The 24,315-nt window shown below is 44.1% G+C and overlaps 1 protein-coding gene across 1 annotated transcript; it reads right to left on the bottom strand.

Moving 5' to 3' along the window:
• Positions 1-442: 442 nt before the first annotated feature.
• Positions 443-3,588, bottom strand: IZUMO1R (IZUMO1 receptor, JUNO). Its single transcript, XM_004385567.1, has 5 exons — positions 3,451-3,588; positions 2,113-2,301; positions 1,486-1,621; positions 1,124-1,321; positions 443-462 (listed from the first exon to the last, which is right to left on the bottom strand). Exons 1-5 carry the CDS (start codon positions 3,586-3,588, stop codon positions 443-445), a joined length of 681 nt encoding a protein of 226 aa, XP_004385624.1.
• Positions 3,589-24,315: the final 20,727 nt, after the last annotated feature.

Raw genomic sequence — 24,315 nt, forward strand, 5'->3', positions numbered from 1 at the left:
GGCTGTTGGCTGCCCAGTGCTCTACAGAAGGGACATGAAGGTTGCATCAACGCCATTTCTCTAGCTCAGTTCTAGCTCTACAGCCTCACCCTTGAGGACATGGCACTGCCTGAAAAGCACACTGTATCTCCAAGCAAACATTGACGCTGGCTTCTTTATTTTTTGTAAGTTAAAACATCTGATCCAACGATCTCATTCCTTTCAGCAGAAAAGAAAATTAAGATAATCTTTAATGAAGGTTAAAGGACTTGCCAAAAGTCATACAGAAACTGAGAAAGCCAGATTAAAACTCAGGTTTCCAAAATTCCAGACCAGTGGGATGTAATTCTTTGGGGGGAGAGGAAGAGATTAAAAGGAAGATGGAAAGCCAGAAAGCAGTTTAGGCAACTGCTTCAATCTTTGTATCCAAAGTAGAGCTGATGGCCTGAGTGGCCCCCATCCTTCATCCTGACGTTGGGTCTTCTGTATGGTGCATCAGTATTGAAAAAAGAGTGTTGAACATACTCCTGTCAGAGATGCTGTGAGGACATAAGAAGAGGGCCCTGAAGAAGTTAATAATTGTTAGGTAAGTAATAACCAGTTGGCTCTATCATTGTGCTGCTTGGCTCCCTGCACATAGAGCTAGGACAGAGGGGACCACACAGAGAGAAAAGGTCAACTGCCATTTTATTGGAGGCACCATCACAGGACAGGTGGCGAGGGCTGCCCCATCAGCTCTGACATGGAAGAAGATGGGCATGCACTGGACGAGAAGGGCCCAGAGTCCCACATCTGCAGCCCCCATCGTTCTTAAAATCAAGAGAAAGCAGAGCCCCTTAGCACTCCAGCCCCTAGCTACCTCCCCAGCACAGCAAAGCAGAACAGAGCAATAGACGGCCTAGGACGGAACATATAAGGTTCAGGCACCAGCTCCTGCAGCCCCAATTTCCTATCCCAATCTTCTAGCTGGTGCTGCTCCTTCTAAGGAAGGGCTTATGGAAGGGGTGGCCATGGCCTGGCTCACAGCTCATGGGAGCACGTGGGTGTGGGTGTGGGTGGGAGACAAGAGGCTCTCAGGAATGGAATGACAAGAACAGAGAGAAGACCAGGAGAGGGTGGGAGAATTCCCAGGACTGGGCAGGGCTTGCAAAGAGGTGGGCCACAGCCACATTGGGGTTGCCGCCGGCGGGCTCAAACCACTTCTGGATACACCGTCCACTGCCGCGGCGTTCAGGGCTTGCCTTGTAGGAATTGCTCCAAATCTTCTCACACAGGTCAGCCGGGGTGGGGAAGTAATCAGGGAAAGGGAGGCAGTGAGCCCCTGCAGGGCAGCGGTTCTTCCCTGTGGGAGATTGGGGAATGCACAACTTACCTACTGCCACCACCTCCACTACTCCCACACCCCCAGTATTTGCCCGTGGGAGGAAAGGGGGGTTTACCCCTGCCCCCAGGTAGAGGACCTCCCAGGGGCTGCTTCCTTCCCCTGGCCCTGTTGAGCGCACTCACCCCGACTCCAATCCCAGCCACCCTGCCAGTTGGATTTGCATGTGTATGATGAGCGGCAGTCGGCCCACCACTGCTCACAATCCTCCCGGCACAGCGGCACGCCCACAATGCGCTGTCCCTGCCCACGAGGGTCAACCTGGGCCAGGCACAGAAACAGACAAGAATATTAATAGCAGTAGTTTAAAGACTATTAATAGCTACAATGATACTTATGCCAGGTACTATCTGTACATTATCTCTTATCACATAGCCTATAAAGTAGTAGTATTTTACAAATGAGAACAACAAGGCTAGAGGTTAGTTTGTCCCAGACCATAAAGCTAATAAATACAAAAGATGGGATTTCAACTCAGGTCCATCCCACTCCACCAAGCTGCCCATAGGTGATAGTCCTTCATCCTACTGTTCCCATTGGAACACTGGCCTCTCCAGGGTTGAAGTAACTTTCTCTCCAGCCCTTTCCTCCCTGGGGGCCTTTAACTCTACTCTGTCCATAGGGGGACAACATCTCCTGCTCCTACTAGCATTCTGGAGATGCCAGTTTAAGATCGGATGGGCGCTCAGCCTCTTAGTAACAGGCATTACACTCATCTCTTCCTGCCCCTCCCTCCCATCTTGCCTTCTCACCTGCCGGATCCAAGGCCCCAGGTTTGGGGAGCACTCATAGAAGCAGAAGGCCTGGATGAAGTGTTTCTGACAGCTGGGGGTCAGAAGCCCACAGTGAGTCAAGCTGAAGTTGTAGAGCAGGGACTCTTCTAGGTGGGCCTCCCAGCTCGTGCTGGCGGTGCAGCAGGCATTGTCCTTCCAGGGGATGCACTGAAGGTGGGGGAGGAAGCAAAGGGGTGAGTATATAGGCCACAAGGGGGCAGAATAAAAATTCTCTTAGGAGAGGACCAGGGCTGGTGAGATCCCTTTAGACCAGCAACCCCCTACCCTGGTTGTTGTTATTGTTGTTGGGTGCCATCGAGTCGATTCTGACTCATAGCAACCCTGTATGACAGAATAGAATTGCCCCATAGGGTCTCCTAGGCTGTAATCTTTATGGGAGCAGATCACCATAAGCCAATTTCTCCCACTAAGCTGCTCATTGGGTGTGAACTGCCAATCTTTTGGTTAGCAGCTGAGCACTTAACTGTTGTGCCACCGGGGCTCCTTTGATTGTTGGAGGAGCCCTGATAATTTATCAGTATTCACACCAAAGGGCAGAAGGTGCCCTGCACACTGACCGCTCTGCCACAGGCTCCTGCAGTACCCTAAAAGCACAATTTCCTGGGCTTCAGCTCTTGGGAGGTCGCAGAGGCCTTTGAGGGGAGGCAGGGAGAGAGAGGCAGCCCAGGGAGAACCAAGGAATCTGGGATTGCATTGGTGGGAGAGTACATGTAGCTGGACTCACAGACTAAAACCTTGCTCACTCTACAACTCCTTCTCCTTCATCCCTGTTAATTGCCTTCAGGAGGTTGAGGGAGGGGTCACTTAAGAAATACGTTTTCCTAGGGTCTGCTGATAGGAGGACAAGGTTTGTTTTAATCTATACTGAACTAACAATGAGCTTCTGGGGTCACCATTTGACCCAGCTCCCTGTATGGCTGGAGCAGCTCAGAGATGGAAGCTTTAAATCACTGGACTCTAATGGTCTGCAAAGGTCATTCAAGGGTGGATTAACCAGTAAGCAAGATAGCCACGGGCTTAATTGTATTTACTTACTAATCTGTAGTGAACAATTTCACATGGGTTTCACATCTTTTATGTGGTGAAAAACTTAACAACAGGTTAGTAAGTAAGCACAAGTAAGCCTGTGTGTCCCTTGCTTATTGGGTGATCGTTCTCTGATCATAGTCTCTCTCTAGCTGCCTTTGCCCAAATCCCAACCTAAGGAACCAAACAAGGCTGGGTTGTTGGGGGTTCAGAGACCATCTTGACATTTGTGTCCCTCTCTCACCCCTAGGCCAGGTCTGACCTCCATACCTCCTCGTAGAGCTTGTCTTCTGGGCTGGGCTCTCTCTTGTGGTGTTTAGTGTTCATGCACACATTGAGCAGCTTGTCCCCAGTCCAGGTAGGCGTGACTGTCCACATCCCTAGCAGGAGCCGCAACCACCATGTCATGGCCTGCTGCAGATAGGACACCCACTCTGCTCACAGAATGGGGAGAACATCCCCATTCCCCTCCCTCCACCATATCAGGCACTGAGGAGGGAGAATAGTGTCAAAGTTCCCTGAAGTGACAGTGACACTGGCTGCTCTTCAGATCTGAGGCAGCATCACAGAGGGTTAGGCTGGGTGGAATAAACCTTAGATACTCTACCCCAACCATTGTATGGATGCACAAACTGAAGCCCAGAGAAGGGAAGATAGTAGCCCTAAGGTGAGAGTCAGGGGTAGAAAGTTTCCCAGCCTTCGCTGGAGAAATTTTTCCTGGCCCTTTTCTGCTGGGAGGCAGACTTTTTAACTCAGTGATATAAACCAGTTGCCATGGAGTCGATCCTGATTCATAGCAATCCGTTGTGTGTCAGAGTAGAACTACACTCCATAGAGTTTTCAACAGCTGCTTACTCGAAAAGTAGATCACCAGGCCTTTCTTCCAAGGTACCTCTGGGTGGACTTGAACCTCCAACCTTTCAGTTAACTATTTGCTCCACCCAGGGATTCCAGTCAGCGAGCTATGGGAGTGAGCTCTGGGCTGGGGATTCAGAGCTTTGGTCCTGGCCCACAACGAGCCTCAAAATGCTGGCCAAGTAACCAAACAAATGCCTAGTAACCAGATTCTCCAGGGTCCAATGGGTGTGACTAGGTAATGTGACAAACCCAGTTCTGCCCCACTGAGTGCTAACCCTAATTCCAGCCCCTCTGAGGGGTCCAAGCAAGAGCCACAGCTCCTTGGAGAAGCTTGTCCCTCTCCGGTTCCTAGGCCCTCTAGCTAGAGTCTTTTCCACTAGAGAAATCACTCTGTTTCCACCATCTTCATCCCATTTCAAATCCATCCTAAGCATGAGGCTGCATGGCCAGGCCGGAGTCAGAGAGAGGAGCCTTCTACTTCCAAAGCCCAATCCCATTACAGGAATGGGAGGGACAGCCTTTGTTGAGCACTAAGTTTCCAACCCTGTTCTGGATGGTGACGGTAAAGGGAGGGAAATGCAAATAGCCACCCCCTCCCCACCCCGCGCCCCAACCCCTCCCCCCAACTGAGGAACCCTGCCTCAAACACCCAGCCCCTGGGAGGACACTATCTTTTAAAAGGCAACTAGGGAACAGGCTCCCTCAGCCTTCACTCACCGTGGGGGCCCATGGCTCTCCCAGTCCCCTAGTCCTTGCAGGAGCCTGCAGTGGACCCAGTACAGTGAAACTGAAAGCCCAAGGACTAGCCTGGGTTTTTCTAGACCCCCAGACCCCACCTTCAAAGCCCATTCTCAAGTCTAAATCTAAGGTCACTCTCCGCAGCACCAGTTACAAGAGCATAAACAACCGTCGAGTATTTTTAAAGAAGCAGGTACGTTAGGCTTAGGCCAAAAGAGGAAAGATGCTTTTGGTGTTCCCTCCATACTCACTTCCATAGCAGTAAGCGCTTCAGGTGCTCCCTCCCACGCCAGGGACTTGGAGGCTGAGGAGAATTCCCCTGTTCTGCCCATTTATTACCCAAACCTATTTTTATTGCCCAAACCTGTTTCTACTAGGCCCAGGTGCAGAGCAGAACTCTAGGCAGCTCTGTTAAACAGCATCTGTCTTACCCAAGGATGTGGCCTCCTGTAGATGGGACAGGGTGGGTTCCCAGCAAGTTTGCTTCCTCGGAGAAAGAGAGGCTCCATAGTGGTTAAGATCCTGGATTCTTCCATCAGTTACTAAGTTCAGCTTTCAGTTTTGCTACTTGCTAGCTGGATGACTTTGGGAAAATTACTTAAACTCTCTAAGCATCAGTTTCCCCTGAAGAGGGTTAGTATAATGGGGTTGTCGGGAAGAAGAAATTAGAGTTGTTGTTATGTTCTGGAGAAAGATGTGGCAGTTTGCTTCCATAAAGATTTACAGCCATGGAAACCCTATGGGGCAGTTCTACTCTGTCCTATAAGGTCACTGTGAGTCAGAATTCACTAGACGGCAGTGGGTGGGTTGTTAGGTGCTGTAGAGTGGATTTCAGCACATAGTGTCCCCATATGACAGAGCAGAACAGCCCCACAGGGTTTTCTTGACTGTAATCTTTATGACAGCAACTCACCAGGTCTTTTTCCCATGGAGCCACTGGGTGCATTTGAACCGCCGATCTTTCGGTTAGCAGCTAAGCACTTAACCGTTGCATCACCAGAGCTCCTGGTGCATGAAAAAGACTTAGCATGGCTCCTGGCACAGAACAAGCACTCAGTAAGGTTTACTGGTTTTAATTCATATTCTTTTATTCTCTGGAGTCTCTCTCTCTGCCCAGCCCTCCAGCTCTCCTTGCCCTTTCATCAGCTCAGTTACCTGGGGTGGACCACCTGGTAGTTTGAGTAATAGCGCCTTCCTCAGCTCACAGGAGCAAAGCTTCTGACTGGAGAGCAGACCCACCAGCACACAGCAGCGCAGGAGATAAAGTGTGTGGCCTTGAGGATCCAAGAATTTAAGTGTGTGACCAAAGCCAAAACAAACAAACGAAAGTCCCTCCACAACCTACAGAATGGCCCCCTTAGCATGATGCCTCAAGAGCAGGGACATTGTCCTGTGAAATATTCTACAAGTACTCTCAGGAGTAATAATCATGAAAATATCCTTCTCCTCTAAAGAGAGGCTGTGAAACTTGGAGAGGACTCTTAGGAGAGTCCCAAAGACATGAGAACACTGGAAAAGAAGCCCTTTGCTTTGCCTGTTTCTTGTAACAAGCTTCCTTTCCAAAGTAGAAATAGCCAAAGCCACTGGAGTTTTGTTGATAACATGTAGGAAATTAAAACAGAACTCAAAAACCATTTTTTAACAGAATAAAATGAAACAAATACATTGTGTTGCTCAGCTGCACAGTTGATGTGCAAAGCATGTAATCATCATCGTGCTGGAAATGGACATTTCCCACTCATTGGTAATCACAGCCACTGTGTATTGGGTACTTACGAGGGCTAGACACGGGGCTGATGCTCTATATACACAGTCTCACTTACTCCTCACGATGACCCCACAGTGATCAGCCTCCCTACTTTAACTGTGAGGAAACTGAGGCTCAGCTAGGAAGTGGTAAAGTTAGGATCTGAATTCAGGTATTGTTACCTGCCATTGAGTTGGCCCCCAACTCATGGCAACCTCATGTACAATGGAATGAAATGCTGCCAGGTTCTGCACCATTCCCATGATTGCTTGGGGATTGGACCAGTGTGATCCATGGGGTTTTTATTGGCTAATTTTTGGAAATATCACCAGGTCTTTCTTCCTTGTTCATCTTAGTCTGGAATCTCTGCTGAAACCTGTTCAGCATCATAGCAACATGCAAGCCTCCACTGACAGATGGGTTGTGGCTGTGCATGAGGTACATTGGCTGGGAACTGAACTACGGTCTTCCACATGGAAGATGAGAATTCTACCACTGAACCACCGGTGCCTCAAGAACTCAAGTATACCTGACTCCATATTTGATGCTCTTAAGGACCAGGTGATGGAGAGACTTCCAGGACTGAAAGAGTAGAGGCTATCTGGGTCTCAAATGAAGTCTGTTTCTTTTTTTTTTTTTTTAAGTTAAATGCCATGATTAGATTGTGTGTGTGAGGGTGGGTGTTATGGATTGAATTGTGTCCCCCCAGAATTTCTGTCAGTTTGGCTAGGCCATGATTCCCAGTATTGTGTGGTTGTCCACCATTTTGTGATCTGATGTGATTATCCTATGTGTTATAAATCCTAACCACTATGATGTTAACGAGGCAGGATTAGAGGCAGTTATATTAATGAGGCAGTGCTCAATATACAGGATTAGGCTGTATCTTGAGTCAATCTCTCTTGGGATATAAAAGAGAGAAGTGAACAGAGAGGAGGGAGACCTCCTTCCACCAAGAATGAAGAACCAGGAGGAGCGTGTGTCTTTGGACTCAGAGTCCCTGCACTGAGAAGCTCCTAGACCAGAGGAGGACTGATGACAAGGACCTTCTTCCAGAGAGAGAAATTTGCACTTCTAGCCTCCTAGACTGTAAGAGAATAAATTTCTCTTTGTTAAAGCCATCCGCTTGTGGTATTTCTGTTATAGCAGCACTAGGTAACTAAGACAGTGGGTGTTGGCTTTATTCACAAAGTGATGGTTACCAACACAGCCTCCCATATCCCTGTCTTAAGTAGAGCTTGGGGTCCCCTCTTCAGGGTCGGGCACTGGTAGTAACAGAGTTTCTGTAGCATGGGTCTCTTCACATGGGTATTGTCTTAGTCATCTACTGCTCCTATAACAGAACTACCACAAGTGGATGGCGTTAACAAAGAGAAATTAATTTCCTCACAGTAAAGTAGGCTAAAAGTCCAAAATTCAGGGCATCAGCTCCAGGGGAACACTTTCTCTCTCCCAGCCTTCTCATCAAACTTCCCCATGGACTAGGAGCTTCTCCGTGCAGGGACCCCAGGTCCAAAGGTCACACTTTGCTCCCGGCACTGCTTTCTTGGTGGTATGAGGGCCCCAACTCTCTGCTTGCTTCCCTTTCCTTTTATCTCTTGAGAGAGAAAAAGTGGTGCAGGCCACACCCCAGGGAAACTCCCTTTACATTGGATCAGGGATGTGACATTAGTAAGGGTGTTATACAATCCCACCCTAACCCTCTTTAACATAAAATTACAATCACAAACGGAGGACAGCCACACAATTCTGGGAATCGTGGCCCAAGCCAAATTGATACACACTTTTTTGGAGGGACATAATTCAAACCATGACAGGTATCCACTTGGCAGGGGTAGAAACAGGTTTTCATGTTCTGTTAATTCCCCCACGAATATTCAAGAAGTTCTAAGGCATGAAGAGGCTTGAGATTTTAGTTTTAATGCTAAGTTTAAGGTGGCTGTAGATGTGGCAGGAACAAAAATCCAGACATCAATCACAAAAGTCATTACTGAAACGGAAAACTGGTCCTCTGGTAAAAGGTTGAATGTGGCTTCATATGGAGGGAAAAAGGATGAAGAGGGACTTGTTAATGGTCTCCAGAACAAGGCTGTAGGAAATGAGCTAAAATTACAGCAAGCACAGGTGCAGGTGGAGGGAGGGAGGGACAGAGGCAGAGAGGAAGGAATTACCACACTGCCTTTCAGAGAGCCGGTGGTCAGCTGACATCTTCTCCCCAGAGAGGCAGTTTACGGCCCTTGAAGAGAATTCGTTTTTGCCTTATTGTGACTGAATCTTCCAGAGAAATCTGTTTCCTGACTGAAAGCTGATAAACCAAAGCTGGCTGTGGATGAAGCCATTTGAAGCAGCTGATCCGAAACAATTTTATTCTTACAAAACAAGAACAAATACAGAACACTTAAATTGCCAAGAGAAGTGGTTCAAAAATATTCAGTGTTCTGAGGGGACGGCGAGGAAGGCAGGAGCAGGGATAGGAGCAGGCTGGTTTGTGGCCATCTGGCTTGGGGGGCTGGTGTCTTATGGCTGATTTTGGGCCACTGGAGTTGTGGGGTAGTAGTGACTGACACCCCCCCCTCCCCAGCCTTCCCTCATACACGAGGTCACCCAAAGCACTGAAGTCCACAGAGTTCGAGAACAGACTAAGAGAGCAAAGAACTTGTGTCAGGAATCTGACATCAGAGGCCAGCTGGAGACACTGGTGAAGCTGGTTCTTAGTGGTTCTTATGAGTCCTTCTCACCAAGAAATCTACTGACCATACTTGTCTAAACTCTTAATTGGTTTGCATCTAGGGCAGATAAGACAAGGTTGTTGCTTATCCTCCCTTCTACATCCATTTAATCACCAAAGCTCCCATGACTTCCTGTGCTTCTGTTTGCATTATTATTACAGAATATTCTTCTGTATACTTGCTTGCCTCACCCTTTAGACTTCCCTCTTTCCTCTCTATCTTCCTTTCTTCTCCTCTCCCTTTTCTCTTTCCTTCAAGATTTTTCTCCCTCACCCCCAGTCTTTCAGACTAGAACATCTTCACTTTTTGATGATTTCTGTGAGATTTCAGAGTGTTAATCCTGGGACCTTTCATCACCACTTGAAGAAGGTCACTTTTTAGGTCTAATCACAACAATGGAGATGAGTGTGAAGCCTATCAGGTACTGGAGAGAGTCCAAGGAAGGAAAGAACTGACAGAAAAGCGTCAAAATTCTAATGGAAAAAGATTAACTGAGAATTAGACACAGGGGAGAAAGCTGTGCCACAAAGAACAAAATCTTTATTCTCCTTCCTATTTTTCTGCTCAGGTTGAAGACTCCTCTCTTCAACACAATTTTTCCCTGTTGTTAACGTTCCATTGTTAAATTCAAACCAGGCTTCCTCTGGATCTACCAGATAGTGTTAGTAATAAGTAACTAAGGTTTGTATGCAGTTTTACAAGGTGTAACTGTTCTCAATACATTTTCAATTCTCCCAACACCCCTCTCTGGAACTGTCCCTTGACCCTAAATTTCACCCTAGATACAGACTTGTCCCTCTATTTCTCTTCCCAGCCAAAGACCCATGTATGTTCCTTGTGGCTCATCTGTATCACCTCCCATTCATTTATCAACTACTATAGCCCAGCTTCCCCCCACCATCCGATGGAATCCAGTCTTGCCAAATTCACAAGCAACTTCCCTATTCTTTAATCCAATGGGCAAGGTCAATCCATATCCTACTTGGACTCTCAGTTGCCTTTAACCAAGGTACTCCCTCCTACCTTCTTGAAACTCACTTCTCCCTTGGTTTCCAGGGCTCTGCTCTGGTCTGGTTGTCCCCCTACATCTCAACTTGCTCTTTCTCAGTCTCCTTGGTAGGCCCCATTTCCTCCATCTGCCACCTAAGTGTTTTCTTGAGGTCTGTCCTTGGACCTTGTCATGGATTGAATTGTGTCCTCCAAAAATATCTGTGAACTTGTCTGGGTCATGTTTAATTGTGTACCATTTTGTAATCTGATGTGCTTTCCTTATGTGTTGTAAATTCAATCACTATGATCTAATACGATGGATTAACAGCAGTTATACTGATGAGGTCTACAAGATTGGATAGTGTCTTAAGCCAATCTCTTTTGAGATATAAAAGAGAGAAGTGAGCAGAGGCACATGGGAACCTCACACCACCAAGAAAGCAGTGCCAGGGGCAGAGTGCATCCTTTCGACCTGAGGTTCCTGCGCTGAGATGCTCCCAGACCAAGGGAAGACTGATGCATCACAAGGACCTTCTTCTAGAGCTGACAGAGAGAGAAAGTCATCCCCTGGAGCCGGCACCCTGAATTTGGACTTGTAACCTACTAGACTGTGAGAGAATAAATTTCTCTTTGTTAAAGCCATATACTTGTGGTATTTCTGTTAGAGCAGCACTAGATGAATAAGCCAGGCCTCTTCTCTTTTTATTGATTATCCTCTCTGGGAAGTCTCACCCCTCCTGTGATTTCAGTGATCACCTATATGTGAGTAGCTCCTAAATCCCTCTCTCTAGTCCTGACCCTCTAGAACTGCATATCCCCATGCTTCCAGTGGTATTTCCCTTGGATTTCCCACAGACACCTTACATTCATTATGTCCCAACTGTTCTTAGCAACTCTTTCATTCAGCTTTTCTATTTTGGTTAATGGGACCCAGTCCCTTCAGTCACCCAGGCCAGAGGCCTGGGGTCTTCCTGGACTCCTCTTCCTCTCCTAACTTATGCAGTGCTTTAATATGACATGTAAGGCTCTTCATAAGCTGGCTGTTAGTTACCACAGAAGCCCTTTTCCCTCCCATATCCATCCTCACCCTACACACAAGCCACCCTGAACTAGTTACCATTCCCCAAATGTGCCACTGTTCTCTACCTTTGCACCTGCATCTCCCTCTGCCAGGAATGATCTTTCCCTGCTTCTTCATCTGCTGTTCCTCCTTTAGGGCTCTAGTCAGCAGCATCGCCTCTGGAAAGTCTGCCTTTGACCTTCTTTGGGTTAGGATCTCTTCTGTGGGCTCCCATGACTTCCTGTACATCTGTTTAGCATTGCATTTATTACAGAATATTGTAATCTTCTGTGTATTTGCTTACCTCCCCCTTTAGATTCTAAGTTCCTTAAGGGTGAGGAATTTATCTTTTTTTTTCACTCCGTTGCCAGCCCCTAGCACAGTTTATGGTACATAGAAGAACCTTTAATGTTTGAATGAATGGGGCATGCCAGGTATGACAACTATAGGGGCCTGAACCTGCAATAGAACCCAGTTTTTCTGCATCCATGGACAGTACTCTTTCCTCACAGTCCAATTTTCAGCACCTATCCTTGAATGTCTCATCTTGACAGCCTAGTATGCTTAAAATTGAAAGTGTGTTTGAACAGACATAAACCTATCCATAGCTGCTTTTAGAGGGTCTTAGAACACTCCTACACATGTTCTTTTAGACTGGGACAATTTTATATTGTTATAATACATATGGTCCAGTGGCCCAGCCCAGCCATGGCTGCCCAGAGTATAACTCTTAGCATCACTATGTCTTCCACCCACATCCCCTAGCCCTCCATCCAAGGGATATGAGCCAATGCTGGCCTGAGCCTTAGAATGGTAACCATAATCCTATTCTTCTCATTGAGGGGAAGGGTGGGGGCCCAAACTCCAGCTAAACTGAACTATCTTTAATACTTCCAACTCTCTGTGCTCAATCTTGTTCCAGGCTTTGTACATCCCTTTTATGTGGGATGCCCTTCCCGCAATCCCCACCACACACAATACTTTCATTTAGCTGACTCCTCTCATTTTTCAAGTTTCAATTTAGATATCATAAACTCATGGAGGCTGAATTCTGGCTAGGTGTCTCTTCTGGTGCCCTCATTGCCCTTGGATCACCTCAATTATGACACTGGCCACACTATTCTGGAATTGACCGATAACTTATATGTGTCCTCCACTAGGCTATAAACTCCTGGACCAGGAGAGACTGTGTCTGCCCATTCCATGCAACTGCGGTGCCTGGAACAGTGCCTGGGTTTTTGTTAAGTAGAGAAGTGATTTTTTTTTTTAATAAGAAATTTTCTCTCTATGATTCATTTTTACCAAGAAGCACACCAGGAAAAATTCTGAGAATCCTCAGCTTTTGCATATCGTTACAGTTATAAGTGTTATAGATAAGTGATATGCAGGCTTGTGGATTTCTGCCTTAAAAAAAAAAGTGTTTTTCTGTCCTACATTTCGCCTCTCATCCATTACTAGAAGACCTGTGCCTCAAAGGTCTCATCTTACTCAACTTCCTGACTCCCCACAGCTCTACAGACCATAAGGCTGGGCACATGTGGTTGTGAATTGTTTTTGTCCTAGGCACTTACACCATTACAAGTTTAAAGACTAGAATTGGTTCAGCTGATATTTCACAGACAAGAGAAAATAAATGTGCAGCTTTCTAGATTTGTTTTAGTCTTTATCTTATGTCTTATGTTGAAAATGTCTGAGAAAACTCACAGAAGGGTTGGAAAGTTCACAATGTATTTTGTGGTTTATAGAGAGAAAAAGGTGGAAAGTAAATCATTTTAAGGTGGTAAATATTTGGCTCCTTATGCCCTTGTGCCTACAAATGAAAAGAAAGATAAGGAAAAATCAATTTTGTAAAAGACTACATGTGAATTGGCTTCTGGCAATGCAATGATTAAGCAGTTGCCATTTCTAGAAAAGTGAATTTTGTGATTCTTCAGTGACCTCTGTTACCAACCAAAATGCTATAATATTTTGTGAAGCACTTGCATGGTTTATGTTTATTTAAGACTTAAGTCTCTGGAGAATTTTAATGATTGTAAATACCTAATGATGCCACTTTATAAAACTAGATTCCAACTTGCTAAGTGTTTCCTCAGTCTCGAGCTGATGATTCTGTTTTTTGATCAAAGCTTCTGCAAAGTCTGGTTTCCATGGCTACTGAAGCGAAGAGGAACCATTGACTCATCTTGCTGTACTCTCCTCAATTCTGCATCCCATTTGCAGGTAAGTGGAAAGTCTCTGTCTCAGCCAAATCCCTGGCAAGATGGTATCTTTGGATCGGCAGGCAAGAAGTTTCTTGGGGTTGTTTTTTACTAAAGGATGAATGGCTGCTATGTGTGAAGTGAAGAGACCCAGGATATGACCATGGTTGTCCTGATAATTGTGCCCTCCCCGTTCCAGGAGAAAGGGAAAAGCAACTAAGATTTCTTAGTCTTACTCTGTTCCAGGCCTTGTACCAAATTTGACAGACTTCATCTCACTGCCTGTCTGCTTGTCCAGAGCAGAGACTGTTTGTAATTTATCATTACACACCTAGCATCTAACATAATAAATTAAGAATTTACTTTATAAGGATCAGCACAAAGCTGGTTCCTATGAGATGGAGATTAAAGATGTCCCAAATGTCTAACTTTTCTAAGCTGCTGTACCACTCCATCATCTCTAACATCAACTACTCCCTCTCTCCTCAATACTCTTCCTCCAGCCTGGCTTCCCTAATTCACTGCAACATCTTACAGAACTCACAAAGCATATAAAGGAAATATGATTCATGTGGTTTTGGAGGCTGGCAAGTCACAGATTTGTGGGTCAGACATAGACTTCTCCCTGGCCCTCAGTCTCTGCCCAAAGGCACTCAGCTTTCTCCCTCCTTGGGCCAGGAAGCCTACTGCGCCATCTCCTGTGGGTCTCTGCTGCTGGTCTCTGGTTCGGATCTCTCCTTCTTTGGTGATGGTGGGCTCTCCTCTCTGCTCTGGAATTGGCTCTCTTTTAAGACAAAACTGACCAGTCCTCTCAGTGGGCCACAATTATGTTATTTGCACAGCCCCACCCCAGCACCTGGGTGGGAGTCACAACACCATGGCTAGAAAGGCCACACACAAAATAATTAATCACACCACACATAGTTTATGTTTATTGCTATGAATGATTGCTGAACGAATTAATGAGCAAACAACCCTGCATGATAGGTATTATAAACCCAGTTTACAGATGACCTCAGAGAAGTTAAATAAGTTGTTTAAGGTGTTATCCCTTTATCATCCGACATAAGATGTATTAATAATAATTAACTTTATAGCACAGTATTTTAGTTACTGGACATCAAAAGGATCACCCAAACACTTTGCATCTCTTCTGGGGAATAGTTTAGTATGTTTTCAGTTATACACAGACTAGTTGTTATCATGTTAAGTGAAAATATGACTTTGTAATTGCCTTTATTTGGAGATTAAGTATGGTTTAAGGAGAAGTGTACAGGCTCCAGGTTGACTGTGATGCTCAGTTTTATTTGTCAACAAGGGTAGGCCATGTTGTTGTTAGCTGGTTGTCAAGTTGGTTCCAACTCATAGTAACTCTAGTACAACAGAGCAAAACACTGCCCTGTCCTGCGCCATCCTCACAATCGTTGTTATGTTTCAGCCCATTGTTGCAGCCCACTGTATCAATCCATCTCATTAAGAATCTTCCTCTCTTTCGCTGACCCTCTATTTTACCAAGCATGATGTTCTTCTCTAGGAACTGGTCCCTCCTGATAACGTGTCCAAAGTGCATAAGACAAAGTCCCGCCATCCTCGCCTCTAAGGGGCATTCTGGCTGTACTTCTTCCAAGACAGATTTGTTCGTTCTTCTGGCAGTCCATAGTATATTCAATATTCTTTGCCAACACCATAATTCAAAGGCTTCAGTTCTTCTTTGGTCTTCCTTATTCATTGTCCAGCTGTTGCATGCATATGAGGCGAATGAAAATACCATGGGTTGGGTCAGGCACACTTTAGTCCTCAAAATGACATCCTTACTTTTTAACACTTTAAAAAGGTCTTTTGCAGCAGATTTGCCCAATGCAATACATCGTTTGATTTCTTGACTGCTGCTTCCATGGGCATTGATCGTGGATCCAGGTAAAAAGAAATCCTTGACAACTTCAATCTTTTCTCCATTTATGATGTTGCTTATTGGTCCAGTAGTGAGGACTTTTGTTCTCTTTATGTTGAGGTGCAGTCCATGCTGAAGGCTGTGGTCTTTGATCTTCATCAGTAAGTGCTTCAGTCTTCTTCACTTTCAGCAAACAAGGTTGTGTCATCTGCATAATGCAGGTTGTTAATGAGTCTTCCACCAATCCTGATGGCCCGTTCTTCTTCACATAGTCCGACTTCTCAGATTATTTGCTCAGCATACAGACTGAATATGTTTGGTGAAAGGATACAACTCTGACATACACCCTTCCTGATTGTAAGCCACAGAGTATCCCCTCGTTCTTTTCAAACAATTGCCTCTTGGTCTATATTCAGTTTCCTCATGAACACAAGTATTCTGGAATTCCCATTCTTCGCAATGTTATCCATAATTTGTTGTGATCCACATAGTTGAATAAATTTGCATAGTCAATAAAACACAGGTAAACATCTTTCTGGTATTCTTTCTTTCAGCCAAGATCCATCTGACATCAGCAATGATATCCCTCCTTCCACGTCCTCTTCTGAACCTGGCTTAAATTTCTGGCCGTTCCCTGTTGATGTACTGCTGCAATTGCTTTTGAATGATCTTCATCAAAATTTTACTTGTGTGTAATATTAATGATATTGTTCGATAATTTCTGCATTCTATTGGATCACCTTTCTTTGGAATGGGCACAAGTACGGATCTCTTGCAGTTGATTGGCCAGGTAGCTGTCTTCCAAATTTCTTGGCATAGACAAGTGGGCACTTCCAGTGTCGTATTCATTTGTTGAAACATCTCACTTGGTATTCTGTCAATTCCTGGAGCCTTGTTTTTTGCCAATGCCCTCAGTTCAGCCTGGACTTCTTCCTTCAGTACCATCTGTTCTTGATCATATGTTACCTCCTGAAATGGTTGAATATTGACCAATTCTTTTTGGTACAGTGACTGTGTATTCCTTCCATCTTCTTTTAATCCTTCATGCATCCTTCTATTTTTTGCCCATAGAATACTTCAATATTGCAACCCGAGACTTGAATTTTTTTTTTTTTTTCCAGTTCTTTCTGCTTGAGAAATGCCGAGCTTGAGAGATGGGTAGGCTTTAATCCCAGTTATTCAATCAAACACTAATCTCAGTGTTGCTTTGAAGGTCCTCTGTAGATGTGATTAAAGTCCATAATCAGTGGTGAGTAATGCAACAACTATTTGAATCCAGTCTGTCTGGTTCAAAGTCTGTTCCCCCTACTCTACATTAAACAGGAAAAAATGGCTACTGAATTCTTCTTGACACATAAATCCAGCAATCAAATCTACAAAGATAAAAAACCTACCATGTGCCAGGTACTGGAACAAGTATGTCACTCAGGTTATCATATAGCAACACCAAGTGCCATACCTTAACTGTGATCTGAATAAATTAGGGCATAGAAAATCTCCTTTTTTTTTTTTTTTTGCTTAGTTCTTTTCTGCAACATTCCCTAAAGAGTGTGTTCCCTGAAATTCCAGTGTCTGAAATAAAAGATTCTTTTACCATAAAAACTTTGAAAATATTCAAACTAACACCACCTCCTGCAGATACATAGTGTGCATGCATGATGGGTTAGAAGACTCTGAGGAATCCTGCAGTAAAAATAGTTTCTTGAACTCCACTTAACTCAGCATTTCCATTTACTGGTTTTCTTTCTGTCCATCTCTCTTTCCATCCTTTAATTCTTTATTCCGTTTAAAAACCTCTTGATCATAAAAACATTAGTTTCCCTAACTCTACCGCTAAATGGAAAAAGCCAGCCAACTCTCAGGAGGCGGGAGGTGTCTCTCTTGGAACAGCTTTTCTCTAGGGTTAGTATAAGGAGCCCTTACATCAGAATCACCTGGACACCTGTTAAAATGAAGATTTCTGGGTTCTGCCCCTCAGATTCTGATTCAGTAGGCCTGGGACAGGGTCCAAGAATCTTCATTTTTTAACAGGCACTCCCAGGTGATTCTTAGGCTCATGACAGTTTAGAGAACCACATCTCTAAAGAAACTTCATCATGCCATTCAGATAACAGAACATGATTTAGTGAAGGCTTACTTTCTTCTCACTCTCTCATGGTCCTCTCGTCCTCTCCCCAGCAATGAATGCTCTTATTATTGGTGCGTAGTGGGTGCTTGGAATCCCTGAGTAGTGCACATGGTTAATACTGTCGTCTGCTAACAAAACAGTTGGAGATTCTAGAGGCACCTCTGAAGAAAGGCATGGAAATCTACCTCTGAAAAATCAACCATTGAAAACTCTATGGAGCACAGTTCTACTCTGACACACAGGGGGTCGCCATGAGTCAGAATTGGCTCTACAGCAACTGGTCAAGTAAGTGTTTTCATGAAATGATTTAATATTCTGGTATTATTTCATTAATACATATGTTCACTTGGTGAAAATCCAGAAGGTTCTTCTCTTCTAATTTACTTCCATGGGCCTTGATTTCCCTTTCAGTCTCACAGTCTCTGCCTGTTCCTTACCCTGTGACGAATACCTGTTGCTTTATCTGCCCACATGTGCCCCTGCTCCTGGGCTCAGTAATCTCCTTCTAAGGGGCTGCTCCTCCCTCAACCCCCTTCATATGGAGGATCTGCTGTTTTTTCAGGACCCAACCCCAGCCATATGGTTTGATGTACAGGGATGGAACCTGAGCCAAGCTGGGCCAATGAGACCCTTCCCTGGGTTTTTGGACATGAGATCAAACATATCAGGTTAGTCTCTCTGACATAGCTAAGACTAATAAACTATAAAGCTCATGTGTTCCGCCATGTAGAGAATTTCAATTTGCAGTGGGGAAGAAGAATGAAGCTGATGTGCAGAGCAAAGCACTGTTAAGAAATTAAAAAAAAAGCATTTTGACAGCATTTTGTTCCCTTGTTTCAGTTGTTCCCAAGACCTGACCCAAACCGGTTGCCATCCAACTTATAGCAACTCCATATGTGTCAGAGTAGAACTGTGCTCCACAGGGTTTACGATGGTTGATTTTTTGGAAGTAGATCACCAGGCCTTTCTTCTGAGGCACCTCTGGGTGGACTTGAACCTCCAACACTTTGGTTAGCAGCCAAGTACATTATTCATTTGCTCCACTCAAGGACTCCCTTTCAAGGACACCCAAACTTTCTAATCAACTGTCCTTTTGGCTTATTCTGTTTCAGGTTTGATTCCTGTCATTGCATGCAAAGGATTCCTAACATATAAACTTTATTTGATTTTTTTTTTTTTTTTTTTTTTTGCTTTCCATGGTAATATGATTGCCTCTTTTCATGAGAGTAGGAAGGCAAGCTACCACCAGTGAGCAAAGGACAGGAAATTGCTTTAAGTGGTAGCATAAGTGGCCCAGCTTGAGGGTCACTTACATCTCAGAGGTGCGTATGCTGCTGTTTGCTAAGGCTTTTTTCCTCTAGAGCTAAGACATCAAAAAGCTTGAGATGAAAAGGAGAAAAGATCAAGATCATCTCTGCTCAAAATCTAATTTCTACCTAGAGAAAGATTTCATTTACCAACTATGTGTTGAACATATTATAATGTACTCTGTCCTGGGCTGAATCCCAGACCCTCCTCACACTTTAGAATTTTTTAGCTCAACTGCCGCCCCTTGGCTTAGAGTCATACCTACAGAAACAAAAGTCTATAATTCCAAAATAAAATAGTTTAAACCTTTACTCAATCTCTTGATAAAACAAGACATTTAGAAAAACAAGTCTTAAAATCCTCTTTCCTCTTCTCTCTCCTTCCTCATCCTCTCTTTCTCAATATTACTCCAGCTTAATGGGCCACAACTACCACAGCCTCTACCAGACTGAGTCCAGCACAACTAGATGGTGCCCGGATACCACCACCGACTGCTCTGACAGGGATCACAATAGAGGGTCCCGGACAGAGCTGGAGAAATATGCAGAACAAAATTCTAACTCACATAAAAAGAACAGACTTACTGGTCTGACAGAGACTGGAGAAACCCCAAGTGTATGGGCCCAGGACATCCTTTTTACTCAGTACTGAAGTCACTCCTGAGGTTCACCCTTCAGCCAAATATTAGACAGGCCTATAAAACAAACAATAATATACGTAGCTCAACCATGTATAGGAGACTAAATGGGCACACAAGCCCAGGGGCAAGGACAAGAAGGCAGGAGGAGACAGGAAAGCTGGACAAATGGAAATGGGGAACCCAAAGTTGAGAAGGGAGAGGGTTGACATGTCACGGGATTGGCAACCAATGTCACAAAACAATGTGTGTATTAATTGTTTAATGAGAAACTAATTTGCTCTGTAAACTTTCACCTAAAGCACAATTCAAAAAAAAAAAAAAATTCCTCCAGCCTGGCCGTTGCTCCCCAACTCTCTCCTCCTCATTCTGAAGTCCCCCAAACTTGACCTGTGCAGGCTTTTTTTTTTTTTTTCCCCATCCATCTTCTATCTCTCCCCATCTCCCTCTTAGAACTCTCTCCAGTTCTGAGGGAAAGAAATTAGGTCTATCCAGCTTCTCTTGTTGTTCTCATTATCCATCACACTAATCTGTATAATAATGTCCCAGGAGCCAACAGGCAAAGCAGAACTCTTCCCAGTGGGTGGAGGTGCGGGAGAGATGGTGAACACTCAGTTACTTGCCACATGAGCTGACTCTCACCCAGGTCTCCATTTGAATTCAGGTCTGTCAGGAATGAGACTTCCTGCTGCATAGGTAAGCCCAGGACATGATTCCTTTTTAAAATTCTCTTTTAGCAGCTTTAAAAACTGAACTTTCCAGACAGAGCCAGGCAAAAACAATTTGAAAAGGGCAGCTTGTCATAGCCGTGCACAGCCCTTGGGGCATATTCCCCTGCCCAGCCATGTCTTTTTGGATTATGAATAATGTGGTGGTGTTTCTCTCTGGCCTAAATAACAAGTATATTGTTTGCTCCCTACCACTGAAGAGCTATTACAGAAAAAAGTCAACTGCTGCATGGCCCACTGGGCTGTGTCTTTCCTCAAGATTGGTTGTCAACATTAAGAGATTTTGACCCAAACATTCAGAATTTACCCAGTTTCTCCTTCTCCTTTCCATCTGCCCCCATTCTATTCCTCGTGTCCTCACCTAACTTCCCCTCTGCCTCCAGCAGGGGGCAGTGGTCAGGGAGATGCTGGTTGCAATTTCCTGGTGTGTTTATTAATTAATTCATTTAAGCGTTTCATGAATTACAGTCTATAAGCCCAATAGTGTCCTAGACATCGGGAGAAAAAGAGGAGATTAAGAGACAAAGCACCTGCTCCCATAGTATGTATGTTCTAGTGGGAGGAGCTAGAAAATAAATATATACATAAAGGAAAAAGAACATGACAGAATATGATATGCTATGAAAAAATAAAAAGGCTGATGTCATAATGATGCTGTGGGTTGCAGCTTCTTCCATTTGGATGATCAAGAAAGGCCTCACTAAGTAGGTGATATCTGAGTTAATCAGGACTCAGTAGTGTGAAGTTCTGAGGGAAGAGTGTTCCAGAATCTACTATTTCCAGACTCCATACTGGACACGCTGAGAGACAGAGAGTTTCCATAAATGCAATCTTATATATGCAGTCTTATACTTAGCACATAGAGATGCAGAGATGCTCTGGTTGGAGCAGAGATGGGATACCTGAATCTCCACTCTCCTGGGCAGCCACTCCACACTATCCCTCCCACCTTATCTGAGATCTTTGTGACATATGATTTAAAAGCCACTAATACATAGGATGGAAACCCTGGTGGTGTAGTGGTATAGTGCTACAGCTGCTAACCAAAAGGTTGGCAATTTGAATCCACCAAGTACTCCTTGGAAACTCTGTAGGGCAGTTCTACTCTATCCTATAGAGTCGCTATTAGTTGAAATTGACTCGATGGCAGTGGTTTTGTTTTGGTTAATATATAAGATATGGAGCCCTGATGGCACAGTGGTTAAGAGATCTGCTGCTAACCAAAAGGTCGGCAGTTTGAATCCACCAGCCACTCCTTGGAAACCGTATGGGGCAGTTCTACTCTGTCCTATAGGGTTGCTATGAGTCAGAATTGACTCGACAGCAACGGGTTTGTTTTTTTAATATAGAGGATAGAGCATGAAATTTTTGGTGAGACAGGTTTGCCTGTCTACTTGCTTGCTTTCTTCTTTCATTCACTGATTCATTGATTCAATAAATATTTATTGAAGATCTTGTGCTAGGTAGTAATTTGAATCTTGGCCTCACTGTTTATTAACTGCGTGACTTTAACCTTTTAGCCTGTTGGGCTTCAGTTGCCTCCCCTGCAAACATACATTCGATAACTACCTCATAAGCCTCGAGAGTGATGGGAGTGGATACATCTGCAGCATCCATGTAGCTCCTGGCGCTTAGTGGGAGGACTTCTTGCCTTCCTATGCTGATCCTTAAAGTATGATGTACTTCAGACTGAAATCGTTTTTTTTAAAAATGTATAGTACACACACACACACTTTTAAAACAATTCTACATGCCTCCATTCCTTGCCCTTTTCTTTGTGTCAAACCAGTGAGAAGCTTTCAAAGGCTTCCTTTTTCTTCCCCTCTCACCTTCAACTTGATACCATTTCTCAACTCCTGTTCATGGCCACAGCAGGTAACCTCCTCTTTTGCCAGTCTTCTTGTTTTCCCAGCCTGCAAGTCCCCAGCTCACTCTCTTGCTTCTCCTCCAGATCAGCTGATCCCAGCTTCTCTCTCAACATCTGCTGAGCCCTTCCTCTCCATAAATAATAAAAAGAAGCCACTGGAAACTAAAAAAACAAAAATTCCTTCTATTTTTCCCAGAGTACAAAATCCTTGTGTCCTACATCCTTGAGTTACCAGAGGGTTCCAACTTCTTCTCTTCTGGTTAAACTGTTATTTCTTCCCTGCTAATGGGGGACAAAACATAGCTTGGGGGACAAAACATAGCTTGGCTTCTAGAATGGCCATGAATGACTGGGGTTAGTACTGAACAGGCTTTCTATAGTTTCCATCAGCAACCATGACATGATGTTTAAAATCACATCATTCAAGTCAGCAAAGAAAACTGCATATATTTAAATTTTTCTCTAGGGCCAGACTCTTCATCCATTATACAGAGAGTGCCTTAGTTATCTAGTGCTAGTATAACAGAAATACCACAGGTAGATGGCTTTAACAAACAGAAATATATTCTCTCACAGTCTAGGAGGCTAGAAATCTGAATTCAGGCACCAGCTCTAAGGTAAGGCTTTCTCTCTCTGTGGGCTCTAGGGGAAGATCCTTGTCACCAATCTTCCTCTGGTCTAGGAGCTTCTCAAAGCAGGGACCCTACATCCAAACGACATTCTCCACTCCCGCCTCTTCTTTCTTGGTGGTATGAGGTCCTTCTCCTCTCTGCTGGATTCTCTCTTTTGTAGCTCAAAAAAGATTGACTCAAGATACAACCTAATCCTGTAGATTTAGTCCTGCCTCATTAACATAACTGCCTCTAATCCTGCCTCATTAACATCATGGAAGTTAGGATTTACGACACATAGGATAATCACATCAGATCACAAAATGGTGGACAGCTACATAATACTGGGAATCACGGCCTAGCCAAGTTGTTGACACCCAACTTTGGGAGGACATAATTTAATCCATAACAGATAGTGTAGTGGTTAAGAATAAAAGTTTGGAAACTAGATGGCCTGCATCCATATCCCAGTTCTCATTCATATGAGCTGTGTAGTATTGGTTAAGTTGCTTTTTTTTTCCAATTTTATTGTGTTTTAGGTGAAAGTTTACAGCATAATTAGTTTCTCATTAATACACAAATTGTTTTGTAACATTGGTTGCAATCCATCTTTTTTTTTTAAAATAATATTTTATTGTGTTATGGTGAAAGTTTACACAACAAATTAGGTTCCCATTTAACAATTACTACACAAATTGTTCAGTGACATTGGTTGCATTTTTCACAGTGTGTCAACGTTCTCATTAATTCCATTCTGGGGGTTTTGTTTCCAGTAATCTGGTTTCTTTGTCCCTTTACCTTTTCATCTTTGCTTTAGAGTAATTGTTGACCATTTGATCTCATATAGATGATTTCTTAAAGGTGCACAGTTCTCACTGGTAATATTCTTCCTTTTATGGGCCAATTTGTTATTTAGCTAAAGGTGATCTCAGGGGGTAGTTTCAGTTCAAGGTTTATGGAGTATCTCAGGGCAATAGTCTCAGGAAGTCCTCTAGTCTCAACTGGTCCAGTAATCCTGGACTTTTTTAAGAATCTGAGTTCTGTTCCACATTTTTCTCCCTTCTATCAGGATAGATCTATTCTGGCCTTGATCAGAACAGTCATTAGTGGTAGCCAGGCACCATCTAGTTCTTCTGGTTTCAGGGTAGATGAGGCTGTGGTTCATTTAGACTGTTAGTCCTGTAGACTAGTTTCTTCTCTGTGTCTTTCATTTCCTTCTTTTTTGCTTTGGATGAGAAGAGACTGAGAGTTGTATCTTAGATGGCCACTTGCAAGCTTTTAAGACCCTAGATACTACTCACCAAACTAGGATGTAGAACATGAACTTTATGAACAGTATTATCCCAACTGACTGAGATGTCACATAAGACTATGTTCCTAAGTCTTATAACTCAGAAAACCAATCTTTTGAGGTATTTGGTTATGTCTAAGAAGTATCCTTAACTGTGCCCCCATGTGCTTTATTATATATGAATATATATGCATGCACACACACGTATATACATATACACATTTAAAAAAACTCAAACCTGTTGCCGTCAAGTCGATTCCAACTCATAGTGACCCTATAGGACAGAGTAGAACTGCCCCATATGGTTTCCAAGGAGTGGCTGGTGGATTCAAACTGCCGACCTTTTGGTTAGCA

This window comes from Trichechus manatus, unplaced genomic scaffold, assembly GCF_000243295.1.
Source record: "Trichechus manatus latirostris isolate Lorelei unplaced genomic scaffold, TriManLat1.0 scaffold00141, whole genome shotgun sequence".
NCBI lineage: Eukaryota > Metazoa > Chordata > Mammalia > Sirenia > Trichechidae > Trichechus > Trichechus manatus.